At 42.3% G+C, this 17510-nt stretch overlaps 1 protein-coding gene and 1 non-coding gene across 2 annotated transcripts in view; one reads left to right on the top strand and one right to left on the bottom strand.

Annotated features, from left to right (window-relative positions):
- Nucleotides 1–17510, top strand: part of Usp54 (ubiquitin specific peptidase 54) — a 71282-nt gene that overhangs the window by 34717 nt on the left and 19055 nt on the right. The window contains exons 10-16 of the mRNA XM_032917446.1: nt 1365–1533; nt 3321–3491; nt 7353–7484; nt 7618–7995; nt 8224–8455; nt 11537–11670; nt 15270–15437. Of these exons, the coding sequence (XP_032773337.1) occupies nt 1365–1533; nt 3321–3491; nt 7353–7484; nt 7618–7995; nt 8224–8455; nt 11537–11670; nt 15270–15437 (1384 nt within the window). The remainder of the gene's footprint in view (nt 1–1364; nt 1534–3320; nt 3492–7352; nt 7485–7617; nt 7996–8223; nt 8456–11536; nt 11671–15269; nt 15438–17510) is intronic.
- On the bottom strand, nt 5326–5454 carry LOC116914202. Its single transcript, XR_004389735.1, has one exon. It is a non-coding gene; the product is annotated as a small nucleolar RNA SNORA68 (small nucleolar RNA).

The following is a 17510-nucleotide window of genomic DNA, read 5'->3' as shown; positions in this document are numbered from 1 at the left end:
ATTAGATTATATGATTAACACAGAATTGAGGACTTTAAATCTGGCATCACTCATAGGTGATGCTTTGGTTCAAGGCTGCTAAAAATTATTCTTGGCTGGGCAGTGCTGGTGCACGCCTTTAATTCCAGCACTCAGGAGGCAGAGGCAGAGGCAAGCGATCTCTGAGTTCGAGGCCAGCCTGTTCTACAGAGTGAGTTCTAGCACATCCAGGGCTACACAGAGAGATCCTGTCTCAAAAAACAAACAAACAAACAAACAAACAAACAAATTTATCTTTTAAGCCTCATTTCTCTGTAATGACTCGTTAGACGTTAACATGGTTTTGGGTAGATATGAAACAATGGGGTTACAGTGATCTAACAATAAGAAACCTGGTCTTATTATATAGATAAAATGTTCTAGGTGTCTGCGTCAGTTAGGAAGCTGCTAGTCATGAAATCGGCAGCTATGAAGACTGCTCACCATATCCAAGTATAGATTTAAAGTAAAAGCTTCCATTAATAAAGCTTTTGTCAACTCCCATATTCTCCTTTTTTAGGCGGTAACAAATTATTTGAGCATTAGTTTTTTTTTTTTTTAGTCTGAACAGTATTCTTTCAAAATATTAAGTAAGATTGATATGTGAAAACATAAATTATGCTTCAATTATAATAATGGCAACTCACTTCAAGTTGACTAAGTGTCTGCTGTGGTTGAACTACCACACTAGCTGTCTAAGTGGACGGGGTGAGTCTGGGGTTTGGTGAGTTGTTTCCATGGCTGCCATATACTCTTCCTCTGTGATAGCCGAGTCTTAACCCGGCCAAGAGTGAGAAGTCCAATTGTCCATCCTCATGTCAGGGCAGCCTGACAGCTTAAGTCCTGCCAGGTTTGAACTCAGAAATCGAATATCATTTCTTCAAGGCCCTCTGCAGGACAGTTCCTATTTTGCCTTTCTAATTTGTTAAGGTGGTTTTAATATTTAGGAGAAAATTGTGGAGATGAAAATTGGAACTGAGCTCTTAAATCTAATGTCTGTGAAAAGAAGTTGATCACTAAAGCATCTTAGACTGCATATAGCATGTCTGTCTTTCTGAGGTTTTATGTATATGTGCAAACTGAATTGATGTTTCACAGAAATAAAACCATTTACATTCATTGTTCTTTGCTCTGATACTATTTTAAATGCCATTTTTGTTTGTTTGTTTTTAAAAAAAGGTTCAATAAAAAGTCACTAAGTTTAGATTTCAGATCTTTTTTGTTTTCTTTTTTTCTACCTGACTTTAAGAGAACCAGGTAGGAAAGGAATTGTTTTAGGAAAGGAATTGTGTTTTGAATTGTGGCTATGAAGTTAATCGCCATGTTGTTCCATGTTTGTGGCTCAGATTGGTCCGAAGTGGAAGGACGTGGTGACCAAATGCATTAAAGGGCATTATCAGCCCTTGCTGCTGCTCTATGCAGATCCCCAGGGTACCCCCGTGTCTGCCCAGGACCTGCCTCCCCACGCTCAGTTCCTGTCACACACCAAGACATGCTACGACAGTGAAGACTCAGGTGAGCAGCTCAGCTCTCCCGACACTCCATACAGTCAGATGGTTGGGTCTCATACACAGGTTAGCACATAGCTAGGAGAAAGAGGGTCTGTTACAGTAAGAGAGAAATGCCAGCCTGTGTGCACGCAGCTGATTCCCATCAGACTTGTTTTCTTGCGCTTTCAGAGTGTGCTGCTCAAATCAACTGGCCTAAAGTAAACGTGAGAAGGCAGCTATGTTTGTGTGCATTGAGATACTAAACTGAAATTGTAAGGGATGCCTCAGTAGCCTTGAACATTCTTACAGGTTATTGATTCTTAGTAGCAGTGTTACAGTGTCTTAAGGAAATTCTGAAAAAGATACATTTTTATTTTATTCTATGTGTATGAGTGTTTTGCCCGTGTGTATGTTGCACTGTGTTTATGCCTGATGCCTACAGAATCCAGAAAAGCTCCTTGAATCCTCTGGAACTGGAGTTATGGGTGGTTATGCTCTACATGTGGGTGTTGGAAACTGAACCCCAAGTTCTCTGCAAGAGCAGAAAGTGCTCCTAACCACTGAGCCATCTCACCAGTCCCTGGCTTAAGTGAATTGTTGAGAAACACTACACCACTACAGTACTCATTCTTGGAGGGGGAAAAGTTTTGTTTAAATTCCAGATGCAGGGGTTGGGGATTTAGCTCAGTGGTAGAGCACTTGCCTAGCAAGCGCAAGGCCCTGGGTTCGGTCCCCAGCTCCGAAAAAAAGAAAAGGGAAAAAAAAAAAAATTCCAGATGCAGAAATGATGGTCCTCCGTGAATGAATCATTTGTTCCAGTGTAATCCAACTGTCTGGAATTATAGAACGCCTTCCTGTAGAAGTAACTTTGAGCTTATGGCTAATGTTCCAGGATATCCCAGAGGCTGATAACATTTGAACTATAGCCCTCATAGTTTGGGTTTGATTTCTATAAAGATACAGGATTGGCCTTTAGTATAGTTTTGAAAGAGAGGGTACTTACCCCACAATCTTTCCTCTTCCATTACATCTCCTTCCTGTCTGGTCTGCTGTGTTTCTTCCTGCTGTTTTATTTTGATTTGTTTTGTTCTTTGAGACAGAGCCTCACTGTGTAGCACAGACCAGCCTGGAACTCACTGTATAGCAGGTTGGCCACTATTTTATGGTGATCCTCCTGCCTCAGCCTCTTGAGTTCTGTGCTTATACCAGGTCCAGCTGCTCTTCCTGCTTTGTTCTTTACCCAGGCCTGCCTTATTTCTTCCTTCAGCCAAGTGCTCGTTTGTCTGTCCGTCATGTTTATTTTAGTTAAGGGTCTGGGGAAAGCCTTCAGTTGGGCATGTTCACAGAGAAGAGTGAAGAACTGCCCCATAACTTTTCAAAGATACTAAGAATGTGCATGTCAAGTTTTTAAAGCACCATGTGTGACAGTGTAGGAGAGAGCCTGTAAGATAGTGACCAGCTGGCATGTGTGGCAGGTTGGCCTGGGGCTTTCATCTATGTAGAGCTTACATCTCACAACTTTTTCATTTCTTCCACTTTCCCCCATAGGTTTTCTAAAAACCCCACAGTTTTTCACAGTGGCAGGCAAAGTGAGGGCTTCAGCAAGGTAGGGACAGCGGTGGGAGGAATTGTATGTGTGTCTGGATTACCTGGAAGACGGGTGTTGGGAAGAATGGCTCTGTGGTGAATTCTTCTCACCCTTCCTTCTAGGAAGTCCTTGCTTACGGGTCTTTGTTGCACCTGTCTCCTTTCCTCAGGGCTGTCACTGTCCTCTTTCCTTACTTTTGCATATGTATCTCCTCCTTCCTTCAGGGAGGGAGCCTTCCATCTCAAGTGATACTCGAACAGATTCCTCAGCGGAGAGCTATCCCTACAAACAGTCTCACCATGAGTCTGTGGTCAGTCACTTCTCCTCCGATTCTCAGGGGACAGTCACCTATAATGTGGAGAATGACTCCACGTCTCAGAGCAGTCGGGACACAGGTAGGGACTGACACAGAACCCTGCTGGTCTGATTTAATTTCTACATAGAAAGTCTCCTAAGAAAAAGAAACTGGGGCGAGTAGTAAATGCTGTGCAAGGCAGACAAGTACAGAATTTGGGTAACTGAGTAGGATACAAAGAAACAATGTAGTTCTGAATGAGGAATGGTGCTCCATTGCACAGAGCCGTGCATCAGTCAGGAGCACACGGTGTGATTGTCAATGTCTACCTTTGTCCTGGCATTCTTTTGTCTTCTACCTGGTCATGTTTCATGCCATGGTTGTGAATGAAGGGCTTCAAGAGAAGGTGTATTTATGTGTGGTGAACACCTACTTATTCCAATGCAGGCTTTTGAAGGACAGATGTGCAAAGAAAGAACAAGTGGCTGTCTTATTATTGCACTTTTCCTACATAAGAATTCTTAACTTGTTTTTTAGTCTGTGTTTTTATCAGTGGAAGAAGTCATTACAGGACACAGAAGGAAGAGTGTTGAGTGACCACTGAAATGAAAAGTTAGGAGAAATAGCACATAATAGCAAATCAGGCATGCACTACTGTCTGCTTGCCCAAGGACTTGGAGGATGAGTGGAGCTCATGGCTTCAGATCAGTGCTTTATAGTCTTCATGCTTTGGTTTTTTTTTTTTTTTTTTTTTTTTTTATTTTTTTATATGGATGGGCACCATGTGTATGCCTAGTACCCACAGAGACCAAAAGAAGTCACTGGGTCCCCTGGAGCTGGAGTTACAGACAGTTGTGAGCTGCCAGGTTACTAGGAATTGAATCCAAGTCCTCTGGAAGAGTAGTCAGTGCTATTAACCATTGGCCATTCCTTCAGTTTCCTCGTTAATGAGAGAATTACAAGCATTTCTAAGTAGTCAAAATGCCTGCCCACGTGTATTTATCACCTCATTTCATTAACTACCCCAAGACCAGTGTAATCTTATCTGTACCTTTACTCATGTCTTTTACTCCTCAACTATTTTGAAGCAAATCCAAGACATTATATTACTTCTTTCATAGATATTTTTATATTTACTATAAAAATATACATCATTTACAAACATTTAAAAATAGTCAAGAAGGCAGGGCATATAATTCAATGTTTGCCTAATACGTGTGAGTCTCTGTGTTTGATTTCTGCATGGGAACAAAAGGACAGTAATTCTGTTTACAGTTGCTAAACACCAGTGAGTAGTTTGCTATTGCAAGTGCTGTCTTTACTGATTTGTGTCTTTTTCCCAAAATCAAAAGAGATCGATACATGTTGATGAGTCTTCTCTGTTTTTTCATAACTTTTTTTCTTTTTTCTTTTTTTTTCAGAGCTGGGGACCAAACCCAGGGCCTTGCGCTTGCTAGGCAAGCGCTCTACCACTGAGCTAAATCCCCAACCCCCCATAACTCTTTTTAAAGGTTTATTTTATTGGTCTGAGGAAATAGCTCAGTGGTTAAGTAAGAGCATTGGCTGTTCTTCCAAAAGACCCAGGTTCAATTCCCAGCATGCACATGGCAGCTCACAATTGCCTGTACCTCCAGTTTTAGGGTATCCGACGCCCTCACACAGACAGATATGCAGGCAAAACATCCAATGCACATAAAACAGAAATAAATAAATTTTAAAAATGATTTGTTATTTTATTTTATGTGTATGAGTGTTTTGCCTACAGGGATGTGTGTGCACCATGTATGTTCCTGGTGCTCTTAGCGATCAGAAGAGGGCGTCAGATCCCCTGGGACTGGAGCTAGAGATGGTTGTAAGCCATTTTAGGTTACCTCTTAATTTTACTTAGTTATTTTTGTTTCTCGAATTTCTTTCTTTTTTTTTTTTTCCTGCAGAACTGTAGAACCTCCTGATTCGTTCTGGGGGGCACTGTCCAGCCCCCCAAAGGCGACAAAGCACTTTGCTGTGTGCACCACTGTTTAAACAGCCACCGCAGTAGCGGCCGTTCTTGGGTTGGGTGCCTGTTTCTTGCATTTCTTGACAAGGTTTTGTTTTGTAGCATAGGTGGGTCTCATATTCAAGATGCCCTTGCTGCAGCCTCCTATGTGCATTACAGCCGTGCTATACTACACCTGGCTTTATTTATTTGTTTATTTTTTAAAAATTTGAGGTAGGGTTTTGGTATGGAGCCTAGGCAGTTCTGAAACTTCTCCATTGGTAGACTACAGGTGCATGCCACTGCGTGTAGGTACTTTTAATGAATAGAGGTTTTTTTCTTCCACTTTTCCCTTGCAATTTATACTTCAAAACTATGTAATTTAACTTGTATATTTCCCAGGTTCTGAATTTTGCTGACATCATTTCTTATGGTCCTTGAGCGATTTCTTCCATCCTGGTTTTTGTTTTGTTTTGTTTTGAAACAGGATTTCTCTTTGTAGTCCTGACTGTCTTGGAACCAGCTCTGTAGACCAGGCTGGCCTCAAATTCAGAAATTTCTGCCCCTCTGCCTACTGAATGTTGGGATTAAAGGCATGGGGAAGGTGTCCCCACGGCTCTGTGAAGGATAACTTCTAATAGCCTTGAGACTCAGCCTCACCCATGGACGATGCCAGGTTTATGGACCTGCAAGTTTGGCTAGTTCATTGGGCTTCTCTCGAAGACTGCTGTGTAGATGGTGTTTGGTGCAGTTGCTTTTTTAAGGCTATCTTCCTGGAATCTTGGGCCAGAGAGAGAGACTGTTGGTATCATTTAGTTGCTGCAGTTGATTTTTTTTTTCTGTAAATCTTTCTTTTGGGTTTAAATAAACAAAATGGAGAAAAGCAATAGCAGATTGCTCGGGGCAGTTGGCTGAATAGTCTCCATCGTATTCCATCATTGGCAGCCTGAGTGCCCTCCAGGCTCCGTGTGTGCCAAAGGAGAAAAGACACTTGTTAACTCATGCCTTCGAGAACCCGGGCAGTTTCTGTAAGGTTGGTCTTCAAACTTAATTCATCTTCAAGGTTCCAGCTGCTTGGCTGATTATATTTTTTACAATCTGACCTTTTTAATATAACTTAAGCATATATATTTGCATACTGTGTAGGCAGGATGGTAGGAAAGTTATACAAAATACAAAGCTCCCTTGGGGTTTTTCAATGATTGCTGATAAAGAATTATGAATTACAGTGTTTGAGTGAAGTCAGAGTGGATGAAGCATAGGTTGGAAAGGAGAATGAATGAACATGGAAATGTGCTTTAAAATGCACATTTAAAGAGGATTGAGAACTGTGTCCCAAAGCCATCATAGTAAGAACCGTTGCCAAAGAAGTAGAAGCAAATTCTGATTTCAGTTTCTGAGAGACTGGGAGGTAGTTGTAATGCATGCCTGCAATCTCAGTACTTGAGAGACCTAGGCAAGAGGATTACTGTGAGCCTGTACAATATAAAATAAAAACAAGACCCTAACAGAACTCTGCCTCAGTAAAATAAAATAAAACCCACCCACCTGAGATTTTAAAAAAGGAAGAAAGAATAAAAAATATGGGTTTATGAGATTTTTAAAAATTGTTTCTTTTGCCTTTAAAAATTACCAAGCTCTGGAGATGGAGCTCAGTAAGCCCACTTGTTCTTGCAAGGGATTGGCTCCTCAGCACCACAGGACCCAAGATAAGTTATGAATCGGCAGTTTTATTTCTAGTCGCCTGGGAAATATGATGCGTGTGGTTTAAGACTGATGATTGTTAGGATATGTTATAGATTTGGAAGGCGTCACTAACTCCCCAGGAGCCTTACACTCAGGCCCGACGGCTCTGACCCTATAATTTCTGATCCTTGTATATAAGAAGTTTGTGGCACTGTTATAAGCCCCAAAGGGAGACTGGATTCTCAGGAGGGGAGGGTTAGTGGTAGAAAGCAGCTTACTCCCATTTCCTTGTTCTTTCAGGACACCTGACTGACAGTGAATGTAATCAGAAACACACGACGAAGAAAGGGCCCCTGGTGGAGCGCAGGAGGGGCTCTGGCCGAATTCGGAGGAAAGCTGATGCCCCACAGGCCTCAGGCTATCACAGTGAAGGCAAGCACTGCCCTCCTCTTCCCTCCAATACACTGATGCTTTCCTGCCAAGCGGATTTCCTTGCTTCTCTAGAATGAGGACATTTGTGATTGTTTTAAACGTCTTCATTTCTTTTATGCTCTCTGATTTTTAGGAGAAACACTGAAAGAGAAGCAGGCTCCTAGGAATGCCTCCAAATCCAGCAGCACCAGCAGGCTAAAGGATTTCAAAGAGACAGTCAGCAATATGATCCACAGCAGGCCTTCCTTGGCCTCTCAGACCAATGCAGCATCTCCCTGTGTAGGCAGGGCAGGAGACCAGCCAGACAAGATACCAGCAAGGAACTTACCTCTGCACTCTCGGGGCTGGGAAACGGAGAGTACCAGCAGTGAGGCAAGATCCAGTTCTTCCAGCAAATACCGCCCAACATGGAGACCTAAACGAGAATCCCTAAATATTGACAGCATTTTCAGTAAGGACAAAAGGAAGCATTGTGGCTACACCCAGCTTAAGACCTTTCCTGAAGATGCAGGTGAGCAGAGAATCAGGGAACAAATGGGCTTTCAAATACAATTGATTTGTGTGTTTAAAAATCCTGAGTTTTTAGTATAGCTGGCAAGGAACATTTTTACTCTGATGTTATGTTTTTTGAAGATGTGACTGTAATGAATAATGTCTAGGGGGAGGGTTTAGCTAGATTTTAATTTAGACAAACACTAAATCTACCTCATTTTCTGCACCTGTCCTTTGATTGGGGCAGCTAAAGAATTTGCACAAGATGAAGTAAGCAAGCCAATTGCTAACGATATTAAAGATGGTGGACCAAGCTCACAGCATAAACTCTGGGGAACAGCCAGGCCAGGCTCTCATCTTTTAGAACAGCATCCTCGACTAATCCAGCGGATGGAATCTGGCTATGAGAGCAGCGAGAGGAACAGCAGCAGCCCTGTCAGTTTGGATGCTGCCCCGCCTGAGTGCTTGAATGTCTACAGGTATGGTCTGGCCTTTTAGTAACACTAGTTCTTTGAAGCAGCGTGAGCTACCTCCTTGGGACTTTGAGCTCTGGGTGCGCCGGTGAAGAGAGAGGTTTCACATTCTCTACCAGCTTTCCTATGGCAGCAGCACCCTCTGTTGGGAGGAGGAGTAAAGGCAGTGGCTTTTTATTGCAAGCATTAGCTGTGCAGTCGTAGTTGTTTAGTACACACTTAAACACAACAGAGTAAAGTTGGAATAGTACAGAGAACGCTTACAGGGCTGACCATGAATTAATTTTGTAGCCCAGATTTACCTTAAATTTAAGCTGACTCTCTAGCCTCATTTCTAGAGTGCTGAAACGACAGGAGTGCCCTACTGTACATATCGTGAATATTTAGAATATTGCATATTTATTTCAAAACTAGTTTAGGAGGGGCTGAGGAGATTACTTAGCAGTTAAAAGCACTTGTTGCTTTCGCACAGGACTCAGATTTGAGTCTCAGAACCCAGGTTAGATAGCACACACTCATATACATAAATAAAAAAATAATTGTTTAGAAAATAAATTGTTTCAATAGAAAAATGAGTTAGTGAAGACATTAGACATTAGAGAAGACATCTAACCTGTAACCTTTTCTGTCTTGGTTTTAGATTCCTGGGGAGCAGATTATGAAAGCATTGATAATCATAATCTTAGGCGGTAATAACCGCAGCTTGGCAGAGCTCATTATGCCGTGCTTAAAGGCTGCGTTTTCCTCTCGGTGCATTGTTTTTATTGAGTTGCTGTAGAAGCAGAATTCTTAACCTTCTAGCTGTTTCAAAAAGAGTGATTATATCTTCTGCCAGGATGTTGGCATCTCCTTATTCTTCTGCACTGTTCTTGCCTGACTACTGGGCCCTGTTCAGTTTTATACCTGAGAAAATGTTACAAAGGTTTAGTAAGTTGGGCTTGAGTCTAGCTCAGTGGGTAAAGTACTTGTTAGCATGGTAAGATTCCCAGTTTGTCCTTCAAAATAAACGACTTCCGTGACAAAGAGGAAGATAATACCTGTGAGAATATGTATGATATCAGTTCAGGCCATAGATTTTGAATGTTTACTAGATTCCAGATTCTATTAGATGCACAAGATGTCAAGGAAGTAAGATTTTAAAAAGTAGCTATAGCAGAATGAGTGAGTTTATTAAGTAAGCAAGCAAAAGATAAAAGAATGAACAGGGGGCAGCAAATATGCAGTAAGACATAATAAAATCTGATGTAATAAGACATTCAGAGATGACTAAGAGTACCTCAGTTGATAACACAAGCAAGAGATACCATCATCAATCTGCAGCTCATAGACACTCAGCAGAGATTGACAGTGGATGGCCACTTGAAGTAGCCAGTGTGAATTCCGGATTAAGAGAACCCTGAGCTGAGCAGAGCAGAGAGAGCACAGAGAGCAGAGCACAGAGAGCAGAGCAGAGAGAAGAGCAGAGAGAGAAGAGCAGAGCAGAGCAGAGCAGAGAGAGCAGAGCAGAGCAGAGAGAGCAGAGAGAGCAGAGAGAGAGAGCAGAGCAGAGAGAGCAGAGCAGAGAGAGTAGAGCACAGAGAGCAGAGCAAGAGAGAGCAGAGAGCAGAGCAGAGAGAGGAGAGCAGAGAGAGGAGAGCACAGAGGAGAGAGGAGAGCAGAGCAGAGCACAGAGAGCAGAACACAGAGAGCAGAGCAGAGAGAGCAGAACAGAGAGCAGAGAGCAGAGCAGAGCAGAGAGCAGAGACAGAGAGCAGAGAGCAGAGCAGAGCAGAGAGCAGAGAGCAGAGCAGAGCAGAGAGCAGAGAGAGCAGAGCAGAGAGCAGAGCAGAGCACAGAGCAGAAAGCAGAGCAGAGAGCAGAGCATTCCTTGGCTGAGGCTTCCAAGTAAAAGAGAAAATAACAGCAAATAAATAATGCCATCAAACTGGGGCTTCCAATCCTCCAGCAGAAGTTGGCTGGAGAAGCCTAGCAGCCAGCTGAAGCTCCCGCTGAGAGAGTCCAGGTAGAGGGTTCTCTTCTGACCTTTCTGTGGGTGACCTTTTATTTACTTTTTCTATTGTAGACATTTGTACATTGTGGTATAAGCAATAATAGCCTTGTCTGCTACTTAGTAACTGTTCTTAAGGATACACTATTTTATTTTGATTTGTTTGGTTTTAGTGAAATTATATTTAAATGAGAGAGAGAGAGAGAGAGAGAGAGAGAGAGAGAGAGAGAGAGAGAGAGAGAGAGAGAGAGAATGAATATGAATCTCAGAGGACAACTTATGGAAGTCCTTTTTCTCCTACCACTTGAGTTCCTTGGTTTGATCTCAGGTCAAGGCCATGTGGCAAGCACCTTTCACTACTGAGCCATCCTAGCAGTCTAAGGACACAATGTTTTTGACTCTCATAGCAGCTTGCTATTTTTCTTTCTGTTAGCTGTAGAGTTAGTGAGCCTGTCTGCCTAGGACAGGGAACTTCACGGAGACTAGACAGGCCCTCCTCACCCCCACAATGTTCTTTCTTCTCTTGGTTCTCTTTCCCCTCCCTCCCTCCCTCCCTCCCCCCCTCCCTCCCTCCCCCCCTTCCTTCCTTCCTTCCTTCTTTTTGTTTTTTGAGACAGAATTTCTCTCTATAGTTTTAGTTGGCCTGGAATTCACCTTATGGACCAGGCTGTCCTTAAACTCACAGATATCCACCTGTGTGCTGGGATTCAGGGCATTCTCTATCATATTCCTCCCCAGAGTCTTTAATGAGCATAAATAGAGAATTTACCAATCAATGCAATGTATATTACAGAAGTTGGCTCTCCTACCTCCCTCCCCCACAAAAGAGGAATTCTTTTTTTTTTTTTTTTTTTTTTTTTGAGCTGGGGACCAACCCAGGACTGAGAGGAATTCTTGATCAACTTCTTGATGCTTAAGCCTGGTATTCCTAGGTTTATTTCTCTGCCTCAGCCTCAGGAGTGGCTGTGTTATGGTTTTGATCCATGATCCTTGGTTCTCACACTTTTGTGATGTTTGCTTTCTATTTTGGATTTTAGTCTTAGGAATGTTGTTAGAAGCCACTGTTTGAAATTTTTTATACTTTGGATTCTCTTTTAAAGGGATCAAAGCACAAAGAGAGCTGTTGGGTTTGTTCCTTCTTGGCGTCATATCCCAAAGTCTCACAGCAGTAGCATCCTGGAAGTAGACTCCACAGCACCCGTGACTGGCTGGACAGAGACCCAACCTTTCTCAGGTAAACAGGATTCGGGGAGCTGGATTTGACCACCAGGTCTATTTGGGAATCAACTTTTTTGATCATACTTCAACTAGTAGACAGTTGTTTGAGAATTCCTTTAAAATGTAATGTGTATGCTAGAGAACAGTTAGTGCTTGTTTTTTTTTTTTTTTTTTTGTTTAATTTATTTATCATATACAACTACACTGTAGTTGTCTTCAGACACACCAGAAGAGGGCATTGGATCCCATTACAGATGGTTGTGAGCCACCATGTGGTTGCTGGGAATTGAACTCAGGACCTCTGGAAGAGCAGTCCGTGCTCTTAACCTCTGAGCCATCTCTCCAGCCCTAGTTAGTGCTTGTTAAACACTATGAAGACCTGAGTTCAGTTCCCAGCATGCTGGGGAGACATATCCATGGAGCTCACTGTGTAGTCCAGCCAAAGTTGAATCAGCAAGTCTCAGGTCCTGCTGAGAGAACATGTCTCAAAAAGCAAAGTGGATATACTAGGGGTAGTAGTCAAGTTTGACCCACGCCTACCAGTGAGTACACATACCATCCAAGCACAGCCATCCCAAGTCTTAAGTGTGGAGGCTTTTCAGCTTCTTCTTCTTCTTTTTTTTTTTTTTTAAAGATTTATTTATTTATTATATATAAGTACACACTGTAGCTGTCTTCAGACACACCAGAATAGGGCATCAGATCCCATTACAGATGGCTGTGAGCCACCATGTGGTTGCTGGGAATTGAACTCAGGACCTCTGGAAGAGCAGTCGCGTGCTCTTAACTGCTGAGCCATCTCTCCAGCCCAGCTTTTCAGCTTCTTTCTCTCAGTTTCTCTAGTTTTTATTTTCCATGACTTGCCTGAATGTTTTAACAAAAATTTGTTAAAGAATTTTGTGGAAATGAGGAGGAACAGAAATATAGTGCACGGTGGTAAAATGGTTTCATTCTTTAGAAGCATAAGTTCTATGGCTTTCCTTTGTATTGGCAACCTCTTGAGAAATTAATTCCTCCGTGATTTCTGTTGTGAGCTGTGATACAACACAGACGTGTGGGCAAAATATGAATTAGCAATTCAGGTTTGCCCACCCTTGCCTCTATGTCATAGTCTCATTTACCAGTAGATTGATAGTTATGAATGGTCCTTAGAGTTAGGTGGAAAGGAGTATGCAGGAGCAGTAATAAAAAAGTGGGAACTTGGTTTCTTCATTGGTGGTGACTGAAGTTTTACTGGGTATAGTATTCTAGGCTGATATCTTAGGGTCTTCAAGACCTCTGCCCAGGCCCTTTCAGAGTCTCAGATGAGAAATCGCATATAATTCTAATGGGTCTGCTTTTATATGCTACTTGGCCTTTTTTCCCTTGCTGCTTTTATAACTCTTTCTTTGTTCTGTATATTTTGTGTTTTAATTATTATGTGGCAGGGGATTTTCATTTCTAATCTAATCTGTTTGGTGTTCTGTAAGCTTCTTGTACCTTTTTAGGTCTCTTTCTTTAGGTTAGGGAAATTTTCTTCTATGAGTTTGTTGAAGATGATTTCTGGGCCTTGGAGCTGGGAATCTTCTTTTATTCCCAGGAGGTGCCTTGTCCTGCAGTGACTTGATGTGTGGGGTATAGGGGGTGTTGTATTTATTAGTGGGGGGTACTCCTAGAGGGTGCTTCCTCTTTTCCAAAGAGAAGGGGAAGGTGAAATGTGGGGAGGATTCGTGTGAGGCAGGTACTGAGAGGAGAGGAAGGACTGATATTGGGTTGTAACGTGATATGTCTCTGTTGTATCACAGCTCACAACAGAAATCACTGAGGAATTCATTTCTCAAGAGGTTGCCTATATGAAGGAAAGCCCTAGAACTTATGCTTCTAAAGAATGAAACCATTTTTACCATCGTGCACTCTATTTCCTGCTCATTTCCACAAAATTCTTTAACAAATTTTTGTTAAGACATTCGGGCAAGCCATGGTGTGTGTGTGTGTGTGTGTGTGTGTGTGTGTGTGTGTGTGTGTGTGTGTGCGCGCGCGCGCGCGCGTGTGCATGCACATGCATGTATGTGTGTAGTGTGTGAGTGTGCATGTGCGCATGTGTGCGTGTATGTATGTATGTATGTAGTGTGTGTGTGTGTGTACTGACACTTGCTAGGCAGAGAGATGCCAGCTCCTATAAAATTATATACTGTCCTGTTCACATTTTAATTTGTTTTACGTACAGTACCATTACTTTAAAAACTTGTGAATGTGGATGAACCGACTACCACTTCTATTTTCTTCAGAAAGGTGGCACCTTTTCAGGATAATAAAAATTGCGTCTTATTGTTTGCCCTGTTAGTCCTCGCTTCTGGGTCAGGTGGACAGAATAGAATCTTCTGATAGGAAAAAGATATTTGGCAAATGGTGACAACTCTTTTAGTCACATATGCACAGTGTCCACACATGAAGAAGTGTGTGTGTCCTCATGTGCTTGTGCGCGTGCCCCCCCAAACCAAAAGAGAAAGAAACTGAGCTATAGAAAGAAATTTGTGCCAACAATTCAATAGCTGACTTTTACTTCCTGAGACTGAATGAGTCAGTGTTAGCACCATATACATACATATATTATTATATATACATATACATACATATATATTATATAAAACTATTAACATTGAAGTCACACTATGCATACTATTTTATCCCTCACACTTTTACTTGATTTATCATGTATATAATTCTCAATCTATTTAGGTTCATCAAGTCCTCACTGTGGATATTTTACAAATTGATTTAAACAGATGGTGGAAATGAAGAGAAAGAAAACCGACTAATGTTTTTTTTTTTTTTTTTTTTTTTTTTAGTACCAGGAATTGAACCCAGGAGTTTGGGGACCAAATATGTTAAGCAAGTGTTCTGTCACTGAGCTCTATTCCTGCATCCTTTCTGCTATTGATTTGGTTCTGAGACAGGCTCTCTCTGTGTAGTCTGTACTGGTCTGAAACTAATGTTATAGCTCAGGCAGGCCTTGAACTCAGGGCAGTTCCTTTGTTTCAGTGTCCCTAGTGCTAGCTTCACAGGTATTAGTACCACATCAGATACTTTCTGAGCCAAGGTCTCACGAAGTGATCTAGGTTGGCTTTGAATTTATTCTAGGAACCATGTAGGCCTTGGGCTTTTACCCTCTTCCACCACCATCTGCAACAGCTGGGATCATGGGCTTGTGCCAACAGTCCCAGCTCAGTTTGACATACTTGACTGACATCAGCTCTACCATTTGCCATTGTGTTACCTTTCTGTGTCTCAGTTTCATTTTCTTCTAAAAAGGATAACCCGTGTCCCCTTTACCTTATCACTTGAGAGAAATAAAGGAAAAAATGTATGTAAAAAATGCTTTTAAAGTTGTTCTTAGTATATTGAAAATACTTTATTAGGAGTTACACTGTTACCATTCATGAGATGTCGAAAATATGTTGTCAACATCATCATTATTCATAGCCTGTATTCTCTCTAAACCTAATAAAGAAGGAACATCCAAAACACAGCTGGAAAGCAAGAGTTCCAAAGGAAAAATGGCATTGTGACCATAAGCTAGACAGATAATTCAGCTTGATTGTGGAAGGGTTGTAATTTATCTTTCTTCTATCTCAGATGGGGAGATCACCTCTAAAAGTGAGTTGGATGAACTTCAGGAAGAAGTGGCCAGGCGGGCCCAGGAACAGGAACTTCGAAAGAAACGGGAGAAGGAATTAGAGGCTGCTAAAGGATTTAATCCCCATCCTAGCCGATACATGGACTTGGATGAACTACAGAATCAGGGTAATTGTGAGAATTTGGTTGTAGGTAATGGGGACAGAGAGAAAAGGCAAAACATAACACCCACACTTGGAAATCCACGGTTTAGCAATATTTGATTTTATCTCAGTTCAACCACTGTAATAAGAGCTAAGTTTGGAATTGAGAAACTGATTGATTGGAGAGAGCACTACTAGGAACATCCACTAAAAGCCTGAAGATTATCGGCTGGAGAGATGTCTTAGTGGTTGAGAGCACGGCTGATCTTCTAGAGAAGTTCAGGTTCGATTCCCAGCACCCACATAGTGGCCCACAACCATCTGCAGCTCCAGTCCTAGGGCTTCTGATGCCCTCTGCTGGCCACCTCCTGTTGGAGATGGAGCCGGAGCCTGAGGCAGTGAGTGCGCCAGGCGGGCTGGCTGAACGGTAGCCCAGGCCGTGATTGGCTAGTTTTGTTTTCGTTTTGGTTTTAGGATTGGGGTTGTTTTCCAAATAGGGTTCTCCCTTTGTTACCCAGGGAGGCCTTGTACTCCTGTCTTCCTGCTTTCGCCTCCCAGGTAACTGGGAAGGCAGCTTTCTACCACCACACCCATCCATGATTAACTTTTGATCCCATGACAGCTCGCTCCTAGATCTTAGATAAAATGCATGGACTTAAACGTTCCCAGCTGCCCCATGTTGGTTACTTACCCCAACCAAAGACAGAAACAACTCGGCTTTAGGCTATCACACTGCAAGAGACTCGTCTTCAAACAGGAGTTAGCAGCTTGAGGTGATCTTCTTTATACAGGCTTTGAAACATTTACCTGATTATTTTTCTTTCTCTAAAATGAATTCATTGCTCTTATTACTCGGAATCTGCTGATCACACAGCATGAAGTCTAGGATTTACTACCCTTGGACTAGCTGCTTTTCCTCAGTTCTTTGCACACTTAAAGCAGCCGTTTGGACTAAGTAGTCTCAATTGGGGACAGCTTTTCTTCTAACCTTACTGTGGTCTTGTCTTTTCTTTTTGTGATATTGGGGATTGAACTCAGGGCCTCACCCTTGCCATGGTCTCTACACCTGAGCCAGTTACCCGCCCTCTACTTTCTTTTGACTAAGTACAATTTTTGTCTTCTATTTCTCATGTTATTTGTTGTGCTTGTTTCAAAATGGGTTTTAAAGCCTGGTGTGGTGGCACACACCTTTAGTTCCAGCACATAGGAGGCGAGGCAAGGCAAGGCGAGGCAAGGCGAGGCAAGGCGAGATCCCTGAGTTCAAGGTTAGTTTGGTCTACAGAACCAGTTCCAGGACAGCTAGGGAAGAGAAACTCTGTCTCAAAAACAAAACAAAACAAAATAAACAAACAAAACCAAAAAGAAAAAGGCTTTAAAATTTCAATTCTTCTTAGCTGTTTCTATATTCAGTAATCAGTTTTTCGTTTTGAACTCAAGTCTTAACAGTTTGATGTTTCAATTTTATATAGTTCTGTGTTTATGTGTTTGTATGTGCATAGTGCACATGTATGTTTGAGTGCATGTGGAAGCCAGAGGACAACCTTGGATATTGTCTACCTTTTTTTCTTCGTCCTCTGGGATATGTTCTTTATTCTGGAACCTGCCTGAGTAGACTACCTCTGCCTCCCCAGTGCTCGGATTGCAAATGCACACTCCTACCTGGCTTTATTCAGTGTGTGTTGGGAATGAAACTCAGGTTCTCATGCTTGCAAGACAAATGCTTTATCACCTCAGCTACCTTTTCATCCCCCCCCCCTTTTTTTTTGAGACCAGGTTTCATCACTCTTGGGCCTCGGCTGGCCCAGAGAGCTCTCCTTGTAGATCAGGACATTCTCACATGTGTGGCCATTCTTCTTGCAAGTGCTGAGACGACAACATGTGCCACCGTTCCTTAGTTTACAGTTACCTTTCTACTGAAAGGGGGATCTTACCATCCTTGTCCTTGTCTTTTTCTTCCTCTCTTAATTCCACCATGCATTAGAGTTGAATAGGAGTCCTGTTCATCGTGTTTCATTATCCGGTATTGATGAGCGTAAGAGCCCAGCCTGGGGTGCGGAGACTGCAGATGACTGCTGAAGGCTAAATCCGCTGCACTGGC

The sequence above is a fragment of the Rattus rattus genome, chromosome 12 (genome assembly GCF_011064425.1).
Source record: "Rattus rattus isolate New Zealand chromosome 12, Rrattus_CSIRO_v1, whole genome shotgun sequence".
NCBI lineage: Eukaryota > Metazoa > Chordata > Mammalia > Rodentia > Muridae > Rattus > Rattus rattus.
Note: the sequence above shows the minus strand (reverse complement) of the source record. Positions and strands in the feature narration are given on the sequence as shown.